Source organism: Borostomias antarcticus (assembly GCF_949987555.1).
Source record: "Borostomias antarcticus genome assembly, chromosome: 1".
Classification (NCBI taxonomy): Eukaryota; Metazoa; Chordata; class Actinopteri; order Stomiiformes; family Stomiidae; genus Borostomias; species Borostomias antarcticus.
In genome coordinates, this window is record NC_140234.1 from 52379484 (window position 1) to 52398306 (window position 18823).

General features: G+C 43.7%; 1 protein-coding gene across 6 annotated transcripts in view; it reads left to right on the forward strand.

Annotated features, from left to right (window-relative positions):
- Positions 1-18823, forward strand: part of stim1a (stromal interaction molecule 1a) — a 31751-nt gene that overhangs the window by 5017 nt on the left and 7911 nt on the right. For all 6 annotated transcript variants that reach the window (XM_084441121.1, XM_084441122.1, XM_084441119.1 and 3 more), the window contains 6 exons: positions 858-988; positions 3867-3981; positions 5093-5204; positions 5341-5456; positions 11939-12116; positions 18616-18793. In XM_084441121.1, coding sequence (XP_084297247.1) covers positions 858-988; positions 3867-3981; positions 5093-5204; positions 5341-5456; positions 11939-12116; positions 18616-18793 — 830 coding nt within the window. The remainder of the gene's footprint in view (positions 1-857; positions 989-3866; positions 3982-5092; positions 5205-5340; positions 5457-11938; positions 12117-18615; positions 18794-18823) is intronic.

Here is an 18823-nt window from a genome sequence, read left to right on the forward strand (position 1 = left end):
TAAAAGTGAATCAATTTGTCCCAGAAAGTCTGTTCAACCAGGCCAGGTCCAGCCTAGCTTATGTGCATAGCTGGCTTGTTTCTGTTCAGGACTGGTAGGACGGAAGCTAGTCATGCTACTGAAATAGCTGTGGATTGAAATGACATGAAATAATGTCTGATAAATTAAGATATGTCTTGTCGCCTGGACACATCAGTTCCAATGCTTCCAATGCTAATCCAGCACAATAAGAAAGGGATAGCCAGTTAGCTCACAACAACTAGCAGCAGCTTCCATAACATTAATTGTAGCAGTCAGTGGCTAAAGCAGTTGCACTGTATTTCTTGTCTTTGAAATCGAGAGTTTAACATGTTTTGAAAGATTTTTCAAGATGCCCTCCCACATCCATTGTATGACAAAAACGGTGGTAGAGCAATTATCAGACTTTCTCAAAAGTGCTAGTTTAGTTTATGATGCACAGCAGCAAGCAGATCCACAGAGAGAGAGTACTCTTTCCACGTGAGGTGTTCAAGCTTTCAAAACATACACGCCAAGCAAAAAATATAAAAAAGCGCATTTGGTGCTTGGCGGGTGTTAATTTTGAACCCAGTTAATGCCCCAGCTAGCTATATTTAGGTGTTCCAAGTGCTCTGCCACAATGCAATGTAACACATAAGGCAAGGAGTGGCTGTAAAGGTCTCGCCACTGTGCTGCTCCAGGATGCCTCTTTGCTCTAATTCCTGTTTCCCCTAATCATTCAATCAGTCTTGGCCTATTGTTTTTTGATCATGGACATCTTTTCGATTTCTAGGTGAGCTTTCACTGAGCTCTGTTTTGCGAACATCGACTCAACAGGAATGTCTTCTTCTGTCCTTCAGAACTCTGTCGCATCGACAATCTGCTATGCCAGGATGAGAATGCCATCCTCAGCTTCGAGGCTATCCGCAACATCCACAAGCAGATGGACGACGATGAAAATGGCAATGTAGATGTGGCAGAGACAGATGGGGTGAGTATCACAACAAGGCCCCCTACTTGCCAAATGAGATGTAAAAGGCAATGTTTTATTGAATACACTGTGTTCATGAAACAGTATAATACAACGTTTTTGATTTGTTATGAGAACAACTGAAGTTAGTCTTCTGCTCTTCTATCTCGATGGTCTGTCACATTACACACAGTAGAGGTGAGCATCACAGAAAGGGCCTGCTGGAAGGTATCAGTACTGTAATCTCTGGTCATCCATGAGGGATCCCTGCCCAAAATGGTCATAGATAATGGGATTAGTTTAGGACTGCCCATTAAGGATCTTATCATGCTATAGGAATAAGTGGATTTATTCCTCTGCTTTACAATCTCATTTCCAATATGTGTTTTCAGACTAAGGCTATGCCCACTGTGATGAATAATTTGCTTAGTCATGGTACAGCCTCAGTTGGAAATCCTCTCTATTGGAAGTGTGGAGACCTTCCCTTGGCTTTTTGAACAGAACATTGTCCTGGGCTTCCTCTAGGAGTGCATGGGTAAAAGGATTACTGCTTCCTTTGAGGGATCAGGTCTATTAAGATTACACCTGTGACCTGCAGTAGGCTGCTCTGACCAGCTCTGAGTGCAGCCAGCCAGTCCAGTTGGGCAGCCTGGGCAACAAGCATGAGGTGGCTTGCGGGTGGATTCCCTTGCAGCCTCATGCCTGACATAAGGAGGGCTTGGTTTGGCCAGGCCATACAGACTGCTTTTCACTGCAACTCTCTGTGGTTTTGGAGGCGGCACTTGGCTGGAAGTCAGGCATCTCTGAAGCTGAGAATTAAGAACAGAGCAGCAAGCGTCACTGGTGTCAGTCCTGGCCCTGAGCCAAGACAGATGAAACACTGAGCACCCTATCCAAGGCTGTATCGGGTGCTTTTTAACACGACTAATGGCCGATGGCAAATTATTTGGTTTATAGGTTAAGTAACCATGCCATGATGCTTGAATTAGAATGAGTATTACTTTCAAACATTCCCGCAGCTCGGCAGTGAAACGTCCTGACGTTAAAGCTCGGAAGAAGGAATAGCAACATCTTAGCTTGCGATTGTCCTCCACTGATGCCTACTGTAGTATGAGCTGTTCTTTGTGGGGGCGTGTTGTACTAGAGCCAAGCTTCTCCTCCTCTCAATGAGAAAAGCATGGAGGCTGAGGCAACAACATGGAGAGAACTTATGTCACCCAAGCCTTTTCGCTGGAGGTTAGAGTTAACCGGACCGCAGTGCGACATGCCTTTTCTTATATGTAATAGGCTGCCCTATAGCCTATTACATAAATGTGGCAGTGTTCACATTAGCCGCATGTGACGTTTTTTACACAATGCAATTGCTGAAAATGGGGAATGGAGTCGGTGCGAATGAAGCCTAAAAAGCCTCACGCACGCACAGGTTACGCATTCATCTCATCTGACTGCATTTTGTAAGGTAATGATTCCATTTGACTAGTTCTGATACCCATTGGAGCAATCAGTAATTGGCCATAAAAATCCATTATATGTCTGTCACCCCCCCAAAACCCAAGCAAAACCCAAACCCAAACAAAACAGTTGATTTCGCTTACTCTTGTATAACTCATGTTGTCACTTCTGCCAGCGTGTCGAACACAACAAATTGTATTCTATTTACTTCAGTGTGCCTCGATGCGGACTCATGAAAAGGGCGCATAAAGAGTGCATTGGGGGTGTAGGGTACACCCTTGCAAATGTGAAATGCGAAATGGGACACCCTGCATCCTTGGTGGGTACGTGCACACGAAGTGCAGGAGTGGGCACTTTGGTGCAAGGGTGGGTATTATGACATGGTTGTGATACTGTAGCCTTTTGGACAGTCTAACAATTCTACAAATGGGATGTCTGAATTTTCCATTCATATAGTTTGGTTTTAACCGTTTTAACTTTCTAGCGCTGTTCAGAACAGTAGAACGGAAACTGAAAATAATTATGGTTCTGATAAGAACAAAACGATAAGGAAACTATTTGTGGTTGCTTCCACTGTTAGCTGATATAACATACTTAAACTGATTAGGATTGGCCTGGTTTGATAATTCTTCTCTGTACAAACTCTTATCAATCACAGAATGCTGAGATTTCTGTGAAAGTCGTGGCTCACCCTAAAAAAAGAACTTGAACACAGGCAAGGAGAGCGCATAGAAATATAATTCTGTAGCTTTGTCCAGAGAAATGGTTAAATAATGCATTACCCATTAACTAACTGACTTTAACTCGATTTTAGTCAACTAAATCTACTGTATATTTAGTCTACTAAATCTAAACTAATATTAATGTTATTTAGTGAACTAAAACTAGACTAAAACTAAAATAGTTCAGATGACTAATGCCGGGTGCAGACTAGATTATCTGCCCAAATTATCCTGTAGTGTGAGGTGTTTACCGACCTAATCTTAATGTTCCCGACTGATCGGAGTCTCTCCGATTTTGAATATAAATATCAAACATGTTTGATATTTATCCTTGGGACAGCGATGGAATGCTGAGCGGAAACCCACAATAGCAAATGAGATTGCATTTCCCTGGTATGAATCGCCACTGAAATTCTGTAGTGTGCAGTCCGGCGTCTTCACTGAATCGTGGAGTGTGCGTACTTACGATTAATATATTAAAAAATCAGTTAAGATTATCGTTATGTCTGTGGTCTCCCACGTTTATAAATTCGGTTACGATTTGAAAATCCTCTAGTCTGCACCCGGCATAATATATGAATAAAGCTAAATTGCATTTTAGTCAAAAGACTAAATCAAAATTTGCTGTCAAAATGAACCCTGATCAAAGTTGAATGTAATAATATTACCTGACACATCTGACTGACACCCCTCCTCCCTCCTTTTGTCATGATGTGGACCTCCAGTTCTTGAGGGAGGATCTGAACTACCACGATCCCAAGGCCAAGCACAACAGTTTCCATGGTGATGACCAGTTCATAAGTGTGGAGGACCTGTGGAACGCTTGGAAGGGTTCTGAAGGTACAGAACTGTACTGTAGCCTGCAGCCTATGTCCCCAGTAGCAGCCGATCCAACAAGCCTGCTCCCAGGAACCCTGGGCCTCGGAGACTGGGAGTTTGCATGAGTCCCGAAAGCGGACTATGAATCTTATTCTGTGCAGTGTTCTCCTCTGCTCCTCGTTTTATATTTTTCTCTTGAAAGATATTGTAATTTTTGTTTGTTAATTTATGTTCTTTTGTATGTTTTTATTTTTATTTTTATTTTTTACTTTAAAGCAAGGGAGAGGTGTAGTTAGCTCTCTCGTAGCCTCAGTAGCAGAGCAGGCACATTTATCAACTGATATGAGCATTATCAAGTGCAGTCCACTTAGTAGCTCAAGCCTCCTGGCCAATGGGCATCAGGGGATCTATCAACACTACATCCTGACCCAGATCACACGCGCGCGCGCACACAAACACACGCGCACACACACACACACACACACACACACACACACACACACACACACACACACACACACACACACACACACACACACACACAGTGTTTCACCCCCCTCTCCCTCCCTTGTCCTGCCAGCCTCTCATCTGTAAAGCCCTGTTATCATACAACCACTCATGGCTTTTCACACCTTGCTTCTTTCACACCTTGCTTCTTTCACACCGTGCTTCGTTTTTCTTTTCTTATTTTTTTTTTTTGCATGTTTCCCTCCCCCTCTCCCTTCTGCTTGTATTCTGTCTGATTCACTCTGCATTGCTGCTCCTTGTTAAGGCTCAGCGGAGCTTCAGAGCCAGGAAACTGGGTCTCTGCTTGGGCCAGCTGCATGCAGCGCTTTAACATGTTTAGCCCACACTGTTGACTCCCAGCCAGGGGCAGTTTGACACGGATCTCCCTTGCCCTGTTTTTATTGAGGGCCAGCCGGGGTGTGTACTTTTAAATGTGTGTTATGATAAGAGGATAGGCTTATATCATTAGTGATTTAGGATGCAGGCGCACTAATTCCCATGAAATATCGAAGAGAATTACAGGTGTCTTACTGGGCCACAGCCTGTAAGATGATGGATGTGAGTCAGTGTTAGAGCATTAACAACTAGCGGAAGGTGTGTAATAGTGTGCCTGTATGTTTTACAGTGTACAACTGGACAGTAGACGAGGTGGTGGAGTGGCTGATCACTTATGTGGAGCTGCCTCAGTATGTCGACGCTTTCCGCAAGATGCACTTTAACGGCAGTACCATGCCTAGGTAAGTGACAGGGAAGGGACACTGTCAACCCAGAGAACAAGACACTGTGTTCCTCTGAACTACATAACCATGGCATGTCTGTCTGTCTGCCTCTCTGTCCTCCTGTCTGTCTGTGTGTCTGTCTGTCTTCCCTCAGGCTGGCCGTGAAGAACGCCACTCTTACTGTGTCAGTTCTGAAGATTCTGGATCGCAGTCATTTCCAGAAATTACAGCTCAAAGCCTTGGACACTGTTCTGTTTGGGCCACCGCTCAGTAAGTCAGTCTTTTTTTTTACTTGCACAAAGGTCCCTTTATTCCTTTTTCTTCATTATGTCGCAGAAAGTACCTGTTTTATTATAAAGTACCTGCTTTATTAGCTCTATAGCTTGCTCGCTCTCTCGGCTGGTCTGTCGGTCGATTGGATGGTGGGTCGGTTGGCCCACGAAAATGTGATCTGGCGGCAGATGTGCTTACATTATCACAGCTATTGCACATTTGCGCTTGCTACTTTATTTCGTCCAATCAGAGAATGAGTCTGTTATCAAAGATAAGGTAAGTGAATGGAGTAAGAGGGAGCACTGCGGTATGTAGGGATCTGTAGCTTATCCATTCAGTGCAAGTCAGCAGAGTGTATTGTGCTGTGATTGAGTCATTTAAGTAGGCTAAAGACACTGTCCTGTACACCAATATGCCTACTTCCTCGAGAGACAAATAACTAGGGATGTGCGCAGCGACTATTTTCACTGACGACTAGACGGTGGTTTTGTAACCGATTACACGACTAGTCTAAGTGCTAGTTAGAAAAATGGAGAATGTTTCTCAAACTATGCAAGCTATGCATGACTATTCTTGATGTTTCCCAACCACTCAGCGGCATCCAATTTGCACTCGTTGCGCAGGGCTGTCACACACTATTTGCCAGTGCAAAACAGTAGTTCAACCTGTCCTTACAGCTTATTACTTAGCAAAGATATCAATGTGATTTATTTTGTTTAATTGAAGAAGAGTAGGCTAGCCTATAGCCTGTAATGTTTCAGTAGGCTAAAACTAGATTTCACATAAAGACTGCGGATGTCAGAGAGGGCAATAACGTTCGAAGGCAAATTTATTCAAACATTGGTCCACAAAGAATGATGCAAATAATAAAGTGAAAGAAATAATAGCCTACCGTGCAAAAAATAGCGTAGATGAATTGTACATTTATGAAAGTGTTATATATAATGTTTTATATGGACCTGCGTGTCTGCAATAAAGTTCCTCTATCTTTCTAACCAACATTCAGCGGAAGACAATTTTCACTCGTTGCGCATCTCACTCCAAGTCTGGTTTGGCTATTTAAAACACGGGGTACTTTGTGACAGTTGCTTGGATGTATAGTACAGTAGGACCCCACTTATCTGAACGCAACGAGACCGAAGGTCGTTCGTATCTCTGAAATGTCCGGATGACTGAAACATATGTTAAAATGCACCAAATTCAATAAGAGGTATACTTGTTTCATATAGACTCATAATAGACAGATAAATACCCTTAATTACTTGTGAAAATGCATCAAAATTGCAATCAAATAGCCAACTAAACTCATACAGCCTAGCCTGTAATAGGCCTACAGTAACCTAGAATAAAATAAACAAATTTCCACTTGAGTACATGCTTTGATCAAATAGCCTACTTTATTCTCAAATGAGGCCTACGCTGCATCGATAGGCTACTGTATTCGCAGAACAAAATGGTATAGCCTAAAAACAACCCAACATTAGAACAATTAGAGCAAATGATAATCAATAAATAAATAAATGAAATGACAGACAAGTTGTCGTGTCTTAGGCTATTGCAGCCTAAAGGAAAGTCTCTAAAACAACCGATGTAGGCTAACGGCTATAGGCTGTAGGCTATTATTTAACAAATACAGTAGGCCTATTAGGCTAATCTACATGCTTACAACACAAAATGTACAAAAATGACTCGATACTCCTCTGCTTCAGGTTGCTGACGCGCTTTCTGGCTACCAAGGAATGCAGCTCTTGCGCAGCAGACTCGTTTGCGTTTTGCGCTCGACATTAAAGTAACAAAGAAATTAAACATGACAGTAGGCTACAGCCTACAGGCAACATGTAGGTCTACATACAGTTCTGTTTTAATTCACAGTAGGATACAGTACATGTTTATTATGACCGATTTAAATGCAAGTAGGCCTTTTGTACTGTAATGAAAATCCCACCAGTAACCAGATAGCAGGCTCAAAAAAAAAAAAAGAAAAAGTTTTTAAAGCCTGACCGGGAGGTTCGGATCTCTGAAATTTGGATGAGTGGGGTCCTACTGTATACATAAACCTATGTTTTGCGAATTTAATGGTCTGCCTCCTTCAGAGTTCAACTCGGCAATTAGGCTGTGAAAGCGAGCGCTCCTTTTGGAATCTGGTCATAGCCCATTGTTGCACAGATTTCCGTCACATCTTGACTTTCACAAACCAAATGATTAGGCTACATATATTAATATGAGCACACTTTAGTGGCAATGTGCCGTGCACCCCTGATCATTGAATAGTGTAAGTTAAATTACTATAATATTAAAGACCGTGGATATCAGACGATAGGCGCGGATATCAGACGATAGTCACGCACATCCCAATAATAATGCAACATCACCACCTGTCACCAGCAGCTTCGTCATCATTAGGGGACGATTGCAGCTGCGTTGGCTGAAGTGAAACAAATACGGCTCCATGGATTTATGAAACGAATGTGTTAAATACCGATAGCAGTACCGTTTGTCCATGAGCTTATCGATATTTCTGCAGTGACCCAATGACGTACGGGTACCAAAAAAATACTGGTTCCCGATACCCATCCCTAGCGGTAAGTGTTACTCTCCAAATTGGTGCTGAAACTTCATTGAGAAATCCCTAGTTATATCCTGCTCTTAATCATCAAGGAATAATAGTTACTTTGGCTACTCCTTTGGGCCTTTTGATAAATGTAGTGTAGAAATTCCAGGAGCCACCATGAAACCCATAAGGAAGTAAAGCCCTCTGTCGGTGGTGCTGTGTATTCTGAAAGCCTACTCTACCAGCTTGAGGTATTGAGGAAGTGAGAGGAGGTGAGCCTGAGCTGCTTGGTATTCTAGGCACACTTCTCTGGCGCACGAAGACAAATAAGAACACCACCCTTCCTCTTCCTCTCGTTTCCTCCTCCCTCTTTCCACCACCACCAGTACTCCAGGGTGCAACTCTAGAATGTGAGACGTTTCCATCCAAAGGGCAAAGGTGTATCTCTTTTTCACGGAAACCATATCTTGATGTTTTAGGCTTTGCCTTTATGGCATTCATGCCAGTCTGACAGGGTGTGTCTAGCAGTTATGCACGTGAAGCGCACATACAGTGGAGAGACCAGAGTGTCTACCGCAGCTATTTAGCTTGAGTCATGTTGCAACAGGCTGGTGTCAAGTTCACTATTGGCTGCTGTATTAATCCTGTTAAACTAGGTACATGTTTGAACAGCGGTGACATGTTCTGTTTTCAATCAATCCTTTCAAAGCAGAGAACCTGCAGGATAATGATGACACTTTAGCTTAAGTTGACATTAATGACTATGTGACTACATAGCAATACCTGTAGCACAACATTTTGCATTAGAACTGAAGTAGATTACTGTAAATTGCTGTTTAGTGGAATAGGTTATTATATAAGTTTAGCAGACTGCCATCCACGGAGGCAAAGCTGAGGGCACGCATTGCTGATGGGTAAAGGCAGGGAGAACATGTGCATTTGAAGGAGAGATGAAAGCAAAGCATTGTAAGCAGGGGGCAGGGTAGAAAGAATGGAGCTTTAGAGAAAGTGAGTTGTTTTAAAGGAAAGTTACAGGAGGTCAGTGTCTGCGATGTGGTCTGTGTCTGGCATGTGTATTTGTGTGTGCATGTGTGTGCATGTGTGTGCATGTGTGTGCGTGTGTGCGTGTGTGTGCGTGTGTGTTGTGTGTGTTGTGTGTGTTGTGTGTGTGTGTGTGTGTGTGTTGAAAGGTCCCAGCTGGAGGGGGCCATCTGTACCTGACAGGTCCAGTGAGAAGCACAGGGAGGGCCCTCTAAGAAACACAAAAACTCCGGCTGGCCACGTCAGCATCATTTCAAGACACCTCGACCTCTCGCAATGTTTTCTGAATAGGGCCTCGGAAATGGACGCTTAATAGCTGACATATTTACCAAAGTGAAACAATTTCAGTGCCTTGTTTATGACTCATTTGACATAAAACTGGACTATTCACCTTAAGTATAACAGAAAAGACATGCATGAGCCAAGTCATTCCCAGTGTAATGGTTAAACATGTCACTTTGGACTTTCTTGGCAACATTCCAGAGATCAGCGATGCAGTCAGTAAAGAACAAGCAAATGACACATGTAACAGAAAATACCAATCTGTGAATACTGAAGTGCTTATTTGTTAGCAGTAGTGAGCCCTGTGACAGTAGATGGGCCCTAGATATTGTTGCTGTATGACAGGGTTTCCGTTAGCCGGTAATTACCGTTTTTTGTCCGGAAAAATCCGTTGAAGTCTGATATATTAAAATCTCTCCGGTCATAATGTCCGGACAAAATAATTCCCCCTAATTGTATTAGGCCTACAATAGGCTAAAATTAAATTTCCATATATTATGATTCCTTTTGAATATAAAAAAATGAATAGGCCAATTCATTTTGTTCCGTTAATGTGTAGGTTATTGGCTAGTAGGCCTATGCGATGAAAAAACAGCCGTAAGATAAACCTGCCTATAGGCTAGCGGGCCACCATAGCAAGCGAGACCATAGCCTGATCGAGGTACGGAGCTTGAGGCGAAAATGGAAAGGCCTATTAATATCGAATGGAAATTATCCTATGCACGTTGTAAGTTCTTACACTTTATTTAAGTAGGCTATATTTATTTTCAGAGTTTTGTTATATTTTAGCCTATCTGATAAAAGGCTGAAATTAGACTATAGGCCTAGGCTTAGCCTATGAATTCCAATCAGCGCAGCCGTAGGCCTTAAAATAAAATGTTACGAGAAGCCTACATGTTGCCTAAAGCCTCTTGCACTTTTAAATAAAAATGTTATATATCTAGACATGCATTGTGGCATTTCTTTATTTAGCCCAGCCCGCCTATCAGTTGTTTCTCAACAGTTATGTCCTCCTCATCCTCATAGCCTACTGCCATGTCCGTGGTTATAATGACGTTGTTTTATTGATAAAAAGGGTAAAACTGGAAAGAGAAATTGGTAAACACATATTAGGCTACTGTCGCGAATCCCAAACCAATTAGCCTACATCCTCAAATCCGATTCTGCAATTGAAATAAACATTCATGTTCTAGCCTACAGTCGCAATTCAAAGGTGACTATTTTTGTGGCTGTGCAATTAGCCTACATATAGGCCTAGCGCATGGAATCATGACAGCCTATCACACATTTAATCATATGGATGCGAAATAAGACAATAAATGGCATATATAAGCTACACAACGTCCAATCACCGCGACAAACGCCTATAATAGTCATATTATATTATAATGACCGGAATTTCTCCAGTTTGTCCGGAAAAGTCTAATCTTCCCGGACACATTGACCGGTACCAATTTTCTTTAACGGAAACCCTGGTATGACCCTGTGCAGTATCTCCCTTGGTTGAAGTGGATCAACTCAAAGGCAAATTAGTGTTCTCGAGTTGAGGGACAGCAGACGATTGGCCTCTTCATGTACATTAGTAAACATAAACCCAATCATCCCTACACTGTGCAGTCTGGTCTTCTCTGGTCTGGAGTGTCGAGATAGGAGACAGGAAACACCTGGTTTCTGCCAGTCTGGCTATGCTTTCTCTGAACTATAGAGTGTACACACAGAGCCCTTCACTGATGACGGAGGACAAACATTACAATCCTAATGATGGGGTCATTACCCTACATGAAAGGAAAGTTTGTCTATGGGAGACGAGTGGAGTGGCAGGGGGGAGGGAGGGCTTTTTCCTGGTCAATAACAGCCAGCAGGGATTAGTTAGTAAACCGTGGTTGTGAGCTGGCACGCCCTGTGTGAGCCTATCAAAAGGCGTTCAAACTTACATTAATTTCCTCCACTTGACTGAACTTCCTCTTTTGTTTCTTAACCAGGGAATATTCAGGCCTGAACTCGTGCAAGATTAAGTGAGGGCTTTGTAGTTTTGTTACGGATGATGGAAATCTTGTCCACAGTCTTGTAGCTAATTTCACGAAAAGGGTCATTGTAGGCAGCCTGTCTGCATTTGACTGTGAGGAATGGTATAGATTTGGATCTCTTGGCAAGGCAACGTTATGACAAAGGGCATTCACACTTCACTCCCTGGCTTCTCAAAGGACAGGCAGGACGAGAGCTGAGGTTTGATTCCTTGCCTCATGGAAATGTCATAGCTCCCATGCTATCGTGTTCTCTCTCCATGTGGTTGATTAGGGTCAGTTACCAGACTGAAATAGATTGTGTTAATCTGACTTTATCTTGGTCTTTTGGCAGGAGGGTGGTCTTACCCCCCTACCCCCTGTCTCAGCCCCCTCTCCCTATTGGAGGGCTTTCACCGCAGTAATGGCTACTGGCTGTTGACATTCAGTACATGCAGTTTCACACACTGACATGGGGGAAGTCTGGTGGAATATGACATATTCATCAAAATGGTTAAAGACAGACCTATCAGATGTACTGATGTATTACTGATGTACCCTTTCTAAACCTCTCTTATTCTCTCTTTGTCTCTCTTTCCTAGTGAACAGACACAACCACCTGAAGGACTTTATGTTGGTGGTGTCCATAGTCATCGGCATGGGTGGCTGCTGGTTTGCTTACATCCAGAACCGCTACTCAAAGGACCATATGAAGAAGATGATGAAAGATCTGGAGGGCCTGCAGAGAGCAGAACAGAGCCTGCATGACCTACAACAGAAGTGAGTAACTTAAGCCCCTGACACACCAGGCCGATAATTGTCCATCGTGAACGTCCGTGAGCATCGTGAGTGTCAGTGGCTCGAGTTGGTGCGGTGTGTCGCACACCGTTGGCAAGGCGGACTTGGTCGGAGAATTTTCAGGACGAGTCGTAACATTTGAGCATGTCTAATCGGCGTCGGAGTGAGTGGGCATGTCGGGAAAAGAGAGATCACTCCGATTGGCTTACAGAAATCACGGAAATTACGAAAGAAAATAAACTCAGGCCAGTGATATTAAAGATGGCTACTATTATGGTGCCCAAAAAAACATAGGGAAAAAAGCTAAATATCTTCGCAAATAATCATTAAAAAATTGTAACATCCGTGGAATAACTTAGTTTAATGTAGATGCAAAGGAACATGTCATTGGATCGATATGACATGCATTTAAAAAAAATCACTATTCACGATGTCAACAATTTAATGTAATCGTTGTGTAAACAACGGATTTTGAGTGACAGTACATGTCTTATGTATGAAGTGGAAGTATGACGTAGAAGAAAAAACCCAGCAGCAATTTCTCTGCACTTTCCCGCTCATCTGATAGGCTATCAGTGCATTCATAATCTAAATGTGACCACTTTAGAGGAAAATTTGTATTTAATTACTTTCTTTTCAAACACAGGAGAGCCTTGAGTACAATCCAATTCCTTTTACAGTATAAAGGCAATAATGCAAACACCTTCAATGACAATCAGGGGTGTAGTGGTAAATACAGAGGTGAGTCAAATGTTGAGTGCAGTTTACCACCTTGTTTTCCCTCATTGATTAACAGTTGATCAGCTAAATAACGGCAAGGCAAGTTTATTTGTATAGTACATTTCAGAAACAAGGCAATTCAACATTAAAAGTATAAATAATTATTTGATTTCATAAAAAGCAGCAGCAAAAAGAAAAGTCTTCAGTCTTGATTTAAAAGAACTGAGAGTTGCAGCAGACCTTTTTCTGGAAAAAGGTCTGTTTTCTGGAACCAGTTTTCTGGAAGTTTGTTCCAGATATATAAATAAATAAACTCTCAGCTTCATTTTAAAGAGGTGGGTAAACCAAGTTTACTTGGGTTTACCCTCCACTACACCCCTGGTTACAATAAACAGAAGGAAGGAAGACAAAGACATGATTCAAAATCAAAAGTTTTGAATTTATTCAAATGTTGCTGGAAGCAGCTGCAGAGGGAAGTCAATGGGTTATCTACTGAGGGAACTAAGTTAGTAACAAAGTCAGTAAAAAAAAAACAAAAAAAAAAACTTTTTTGACATGTAGAAAGAGGTATACAAATGGGAGTTGGCCACACACGGCAGATAAACTACAAAGCAGATTCCAGAATACACCAGTACAAATACTAACACTATATCTTCTACTACTACTGGGCTAACCCCCCTGCCGGAATGGCGCCTACACCGATAACTAAAACCTAGGGGGGCCAGTTGGTTTTTCAGAAGAAAAAAAAACATTAACAGGAGAGTAAGCTAAACTTCAGTTTAGTCGTCGTTCATAAACACTTCCTTATTCCTCCGCCGCACATGAGCTGGTGCGGTGTGCAACGCAGGTAGCACACAAACGAGAGAAAGCTAAATCAAAGCACTACACTAAAAGCATTGGTTGTGTGTGGCAGGGAGGCCTGCTGCAGGTCAGGGTCTGGTCTCCATCTTCTTGAGACACTTCGTGGTGGGGGGCAGATGCTGATGCGTTACCCAGCCAGAGCACCTAGGCAGTTTGGGAAGTTCCACTGAGCCTGGACTCTATCTGCTACTTGCTGCCACACTTCCAATGCGTTCAGGCACTGGAAAACGACAATACAATGGGTCATGTTATTTATTTGGACCCAGAGTCAAGGAGAAATTATTGAATTGTATACTGACTCCAGTTGTCCAATTGTCCACTGATTGGTTACACCTCCATTCACATGTATCCTATGCGACCTATATGCCAGGAAGTGCAATTTTAGTGTAGACATGGCCCATCAGCATCTGATTTTAGCAGAGAGAGGGCCCATCACCATAGCCTGCATTGTGAAGGAATGGACTTGTAGTCGTCCATTGTTGGTCTGCACTATAAACATAAAAGTCTGCACTATAAACATCAAAGTATGTAAAACAGATATAGATATCACATACCTTGTATTTCTCTTTTAAAACTTGGTAGATTGCTGCACACTTGACACTCCGACACTCTGAATTGGTAAAGCTCTTGTAGCTTGTAAGCACATAGCACACCCCTGTAAGCACATAGCACACCCCTGTAAGCACAAAGCACACAAGTTTAAGCACTCCTGTTGCCAAGAAGCGCAGTAATCATCAGACGTTTGCTTACGGAGATACAATCATGGTAGTTCGTGTTTTTACCTCTGGATAAGTGGACTGACTAGTTCTTTCAGCTCATGGAGCTGATCACGAAAGAGCCGAGAGATATATTTTACATCGCAGATATTTAATTGATCTCTAGCTATTGACACAAGTTCGGGAAAATTCCTTGACTGTCGCTGTAGGATCCATGCATGCTTTCACCCATCTTTCGCCTATGCCTCTTCTGCTCTACAACACGAGCCAGGGCTGATAGCGACAGTGCTACCTGTAATTTAAATTTATCACACCTCTTCAATTTACACAAGTTAGTCGGACATTCTCAGGGATTACCATCTATGCTGAGCGAGAGTGCTGTATTTGTAGCTAAACAAATGCTGTGTTTGTTTCATACATCTGGTGGTCTTTCGTTTCCCCTTGATACAGACCACTACCACCTGATGGTGTGGAGTTATTTCATCTCACGCAAGCGCTTAAACGTACTCGCTTGTCGGCTGCTGGCTGTGGTCCACTTGATGTGTTCAAAGGAAACTTGTCGGCCCTGAAACAGGCAACGCGAGGCGACGCAGGGCGACACAGCAGTTGTCCTCATCAGCGCGTGTGTCAGGGCCTTTAGACGGTATCCACCCACCCTTGACTTCTCTATCCAGATAAGTGTGGAGTTATTCTAGTCCGATTCATTCTGTGTTTGGCTGTGTCAGTGAATTCAGTTGCATGGTCATGTAGTCATGGCTAGATAGCTTTCACATATTTTTTCAGATCTTGAGTAATGCGATGCTCTGATGCCAGTCTTTTCATAAAACAGGAGGCAGGAGTACGGCTGGTGTGAGCTGCTGGGAGAACTGGACTTTAAGCCACGGGCTGCTGGACCTCTAATGACAGATGATGCTATCACTCAGTCCTCTCTCGGACTGCGTCCTAGAAAACACTCAATTTACAATTACGAAACAAGATCCTGTTGTCAGTTTGTACAACGGACACGTGAAGTTCCTCATAACATGTTGCCCATAACTTGAGGTTGAGGTGGTGAATGTGAGTCTGAGTTTTCATTTACAGGGGCCCTGTTGAAGAAGGCATTTGCCTGTGCCTTTGTCCGTTTAATGAGAGCATCACAATAATGGAAAGTATTTCTCCCATCCCTGTGTACTCTGCCTATTTAACACAGACCAAAAGGCCCATTCACTGCTCTGTGGGGACAGCAGGCCACCAGGGTCAAACTGTCCCCCTCGATAAGACTGCCAGGCGGGGCTACTGTGTGACCCACTGGCCACTTACTTACTGCAATTAGCACTGGACACATCCATGCCCTCTGTCAGCAGGAGGATGTTTTTTAAACTTCTCTCTGCTTGCACAGTTATGACTCAACTCTCTCTCTCTCTCTCTCTCTCTCTCTCTCTCTCTCTCTCTCTCTCTCTCTCTGACTCACACACACACACTTTCTTAGTTTATCACAGTAGAAGTTATATCCTTGACATAGGAGGTTCACTCACTAGCCTGCTTTTTGTACTGTAACTATCCTTGCCACTAGTTTTTAACCTTGGGCTTTCAATCTGGAGGTCATGGAATTTAAATGGGAAGTTTGTTCCGTTGCCTTGTTTGCTAGTAGAGAGAGTTACAATGGCTGTGTTCTCTACTGAGTGTAGCCTTGGAACAGGTTAATATTGTGCCTATATTGACATCCTTCACCTTGTATATCATCTACCCTGACAGTATACAGGACGTATTAGTGCCCTGCCTGTCTACTCACTCATGCTATAATATGCCGGCTGAATTTAAATCTCGCCTCTGCTATGAGATTTTCAGAAACACCACTCGACTCTAGCATTGTGAAACATCCAGTGACGCTCCTTGTTTAACATTTATTGACTAGGCTAGTTCTTACAAAGCCGAATAATGTGAAGCGCTGATTGATTTTACAGAGGAATTGCAGCAGCTCATGTATACTGATTCGTATACGTTTATTTTATTTTTTTTTTACCTCCGCCTACAGCAAGCTTGTGTTTGTGCTACTAGCTCATTAGCCTGTTCACGCCGAGGTGCCTTACCTTATGAAATAGCTGCCAACCTGCTGACGGATCTCATGGGTGTGTGGCCTTGGTGGACCGGCGGTGGAGGCAGACGGACACGTGTGCGGAACATGCAGCGGGACAAGTGCGGCGACGGGGCGGAGAGTGAGTGCGCGGTCGGTAGCACCACGGGAAAGAAAGGACATGACGTCTCTCTCAGCCTCTGGCCGTGCCTTCCTCCTGATCCCTGCTGCCAGCTGCTGTCTGCCTAGGCTGTCAGGCGGATCCTGTGGCCAGATCAAGTGGCCTGTGGCCTAGCCCCTATAGCTGCCCGTTTTAACTGCTGCCCTCTGGGGCAGAGCAGAGGTAGAGATTCCTTGTTATGTTTCCTGGGTGCCTTTTACGACTCCAGCTGGCGTGTGGAACATTGATGCTTAACAATTCGCCTTCAGCGACGATTCACCTTTGTGTGGACGCAGGTGGGGTGAAGACTGATACTATGCCATATATTCGGCTGTATGGTTGGTATAATGGACGCAGACAATAAAATCAATAGAAAAAGGCGTATGCATTCATATCAGCCCTATGAGGCTTCACACAGCAAACCGCTGCAGTAAAGAGGCCTGTGGATAAGTCCCTTGTTGAACCCTGCAGTGCAGTGACAGAGAGTCTGTACCGGCCTCCTCTGCGCTGTGTGGCTTTGTGCAGCGCAGTCCTGTCGGTGCTGCTGAAACACTGGCTTGGGAATGGCAGAGGTCAGGGTTGAGAGCATTAGCAGGAGGGCCCCTGCCCACATTTTCCATCCCCAGCCCATGGGATCACCTTTCACTGAGCCTCTGCTCTGCGGCTCTCTGCTTCCTCTAGCTCTGGCCTCAAGGCAGAGTGGCGAGCAGGCTGCTCTCTGGTGGCTGAAATCTGTACTGCCCCTGCTCTACTCTTCTACAGTACGTACATAAAGCAGTACTTTTCAGCTTTTTAGTTTGATACCATGTGGATTCATGGTTAGCCCAAACAAGGGAATTTGAAGCGTATTCGTATAGGATAATGAACTAAATAAAAGCAAACATTCTAATCAAACAGTTATCCCTTTTTAGAGTCTGATGTTTTAGCATCATGCCTGGCCTAAACTCCCTGCATCATTTAGCCAACTGCTCTGGATTGTATTTGGAGTACCAGTCATACCATTCCAAATGGACCCTTCCTAATGAACTTGTCTTGTGACTGCTTTATAAAAAAGAATGTATACAAGTCTAGACCAGCATGTGACACAAGCCAGCGCTCCACAGCTGTTCCTTTTTTGGTCTTCGTATAGCAGTAGTCATATCCAAGGCATTAAGGACCGCATGTGTACAGTGATGGTGCAGTGCATATGATCATACCATGTCACACAGTGTCCTGTAACTCTATCCTAAGATAGAGGCTCTCAGTACAGTAGTGGGGGCTGTGTCACCACATCCCTTATTCCTGGCATGGCTCTATCTGATGTCAGTTTACTGGGAGCTCTGTGGCAGCTGTCACGTCACCTTTGCTCTCTACACATGAGCCATTGTTTCCTGGTGTCACGGGGTGTGTGCATGGCACTCATTTCCCTCACTGCACTGCTCACACCCAGTCACAGATCTGTCTACTCTATTGTCCCTAGAGCGGGAAACGGTTTTACAATACCTGTGTTTATGCGGAATATGATGGGTTACATTTTTGATGGGTCGGTGTGGGTATCAAACTTGTCTTACAAGCTAGACCAGACGGGAAACCTGTTGGAGAGGACTGTCTGTAGCTGTAACTGGAGCCTACTTGTAAAGTAAACCATCTTTTTATGCCTGACGGGGGAATCTCAGCTTCATGTACCACATAAATCATCGGGTGATGGCATATCTGAGGGACAGCCTCGCCAGTAATGGACTCCTTGCCCTTTGTCTACAAGTGGTCAGTGGAGCACAAGGACAGGTGATGGACAAGTCTGTCAGTGGCATCCAATAAAAAGTACAGGAAGTTTGGCTTTTCATTATTGAATCACTGCTAATAATGTGTCTTTTCCTTCTCTAATGTACAGTGTCTCTTTTTGCTGATCATCTTCCTCCCTCCCTTTCTCTCTCTCTCTCTCTCTCTCTCTCTCTCTCTCTCTCTCTCTCTCTTCCCTCTTCCCTCTCTTAGGCTGCAAATAGCCCAGGAGGAGCACCGCACGGTGGAGGTGGAGAAGGTGAACCTGGAGCAGAAGCTCAGGGATGAGATCAACTCAGCCAAGCAGGAGGCTCAGCGTCTGAAGGGACTCCGTGAGGGCACAGAGAACGAGCTGAGCCGACAGAAATATGCAGAGGAGGAGCTCGAACAGGTACTGGAGCTACTGACCTCTCTGGGGTAG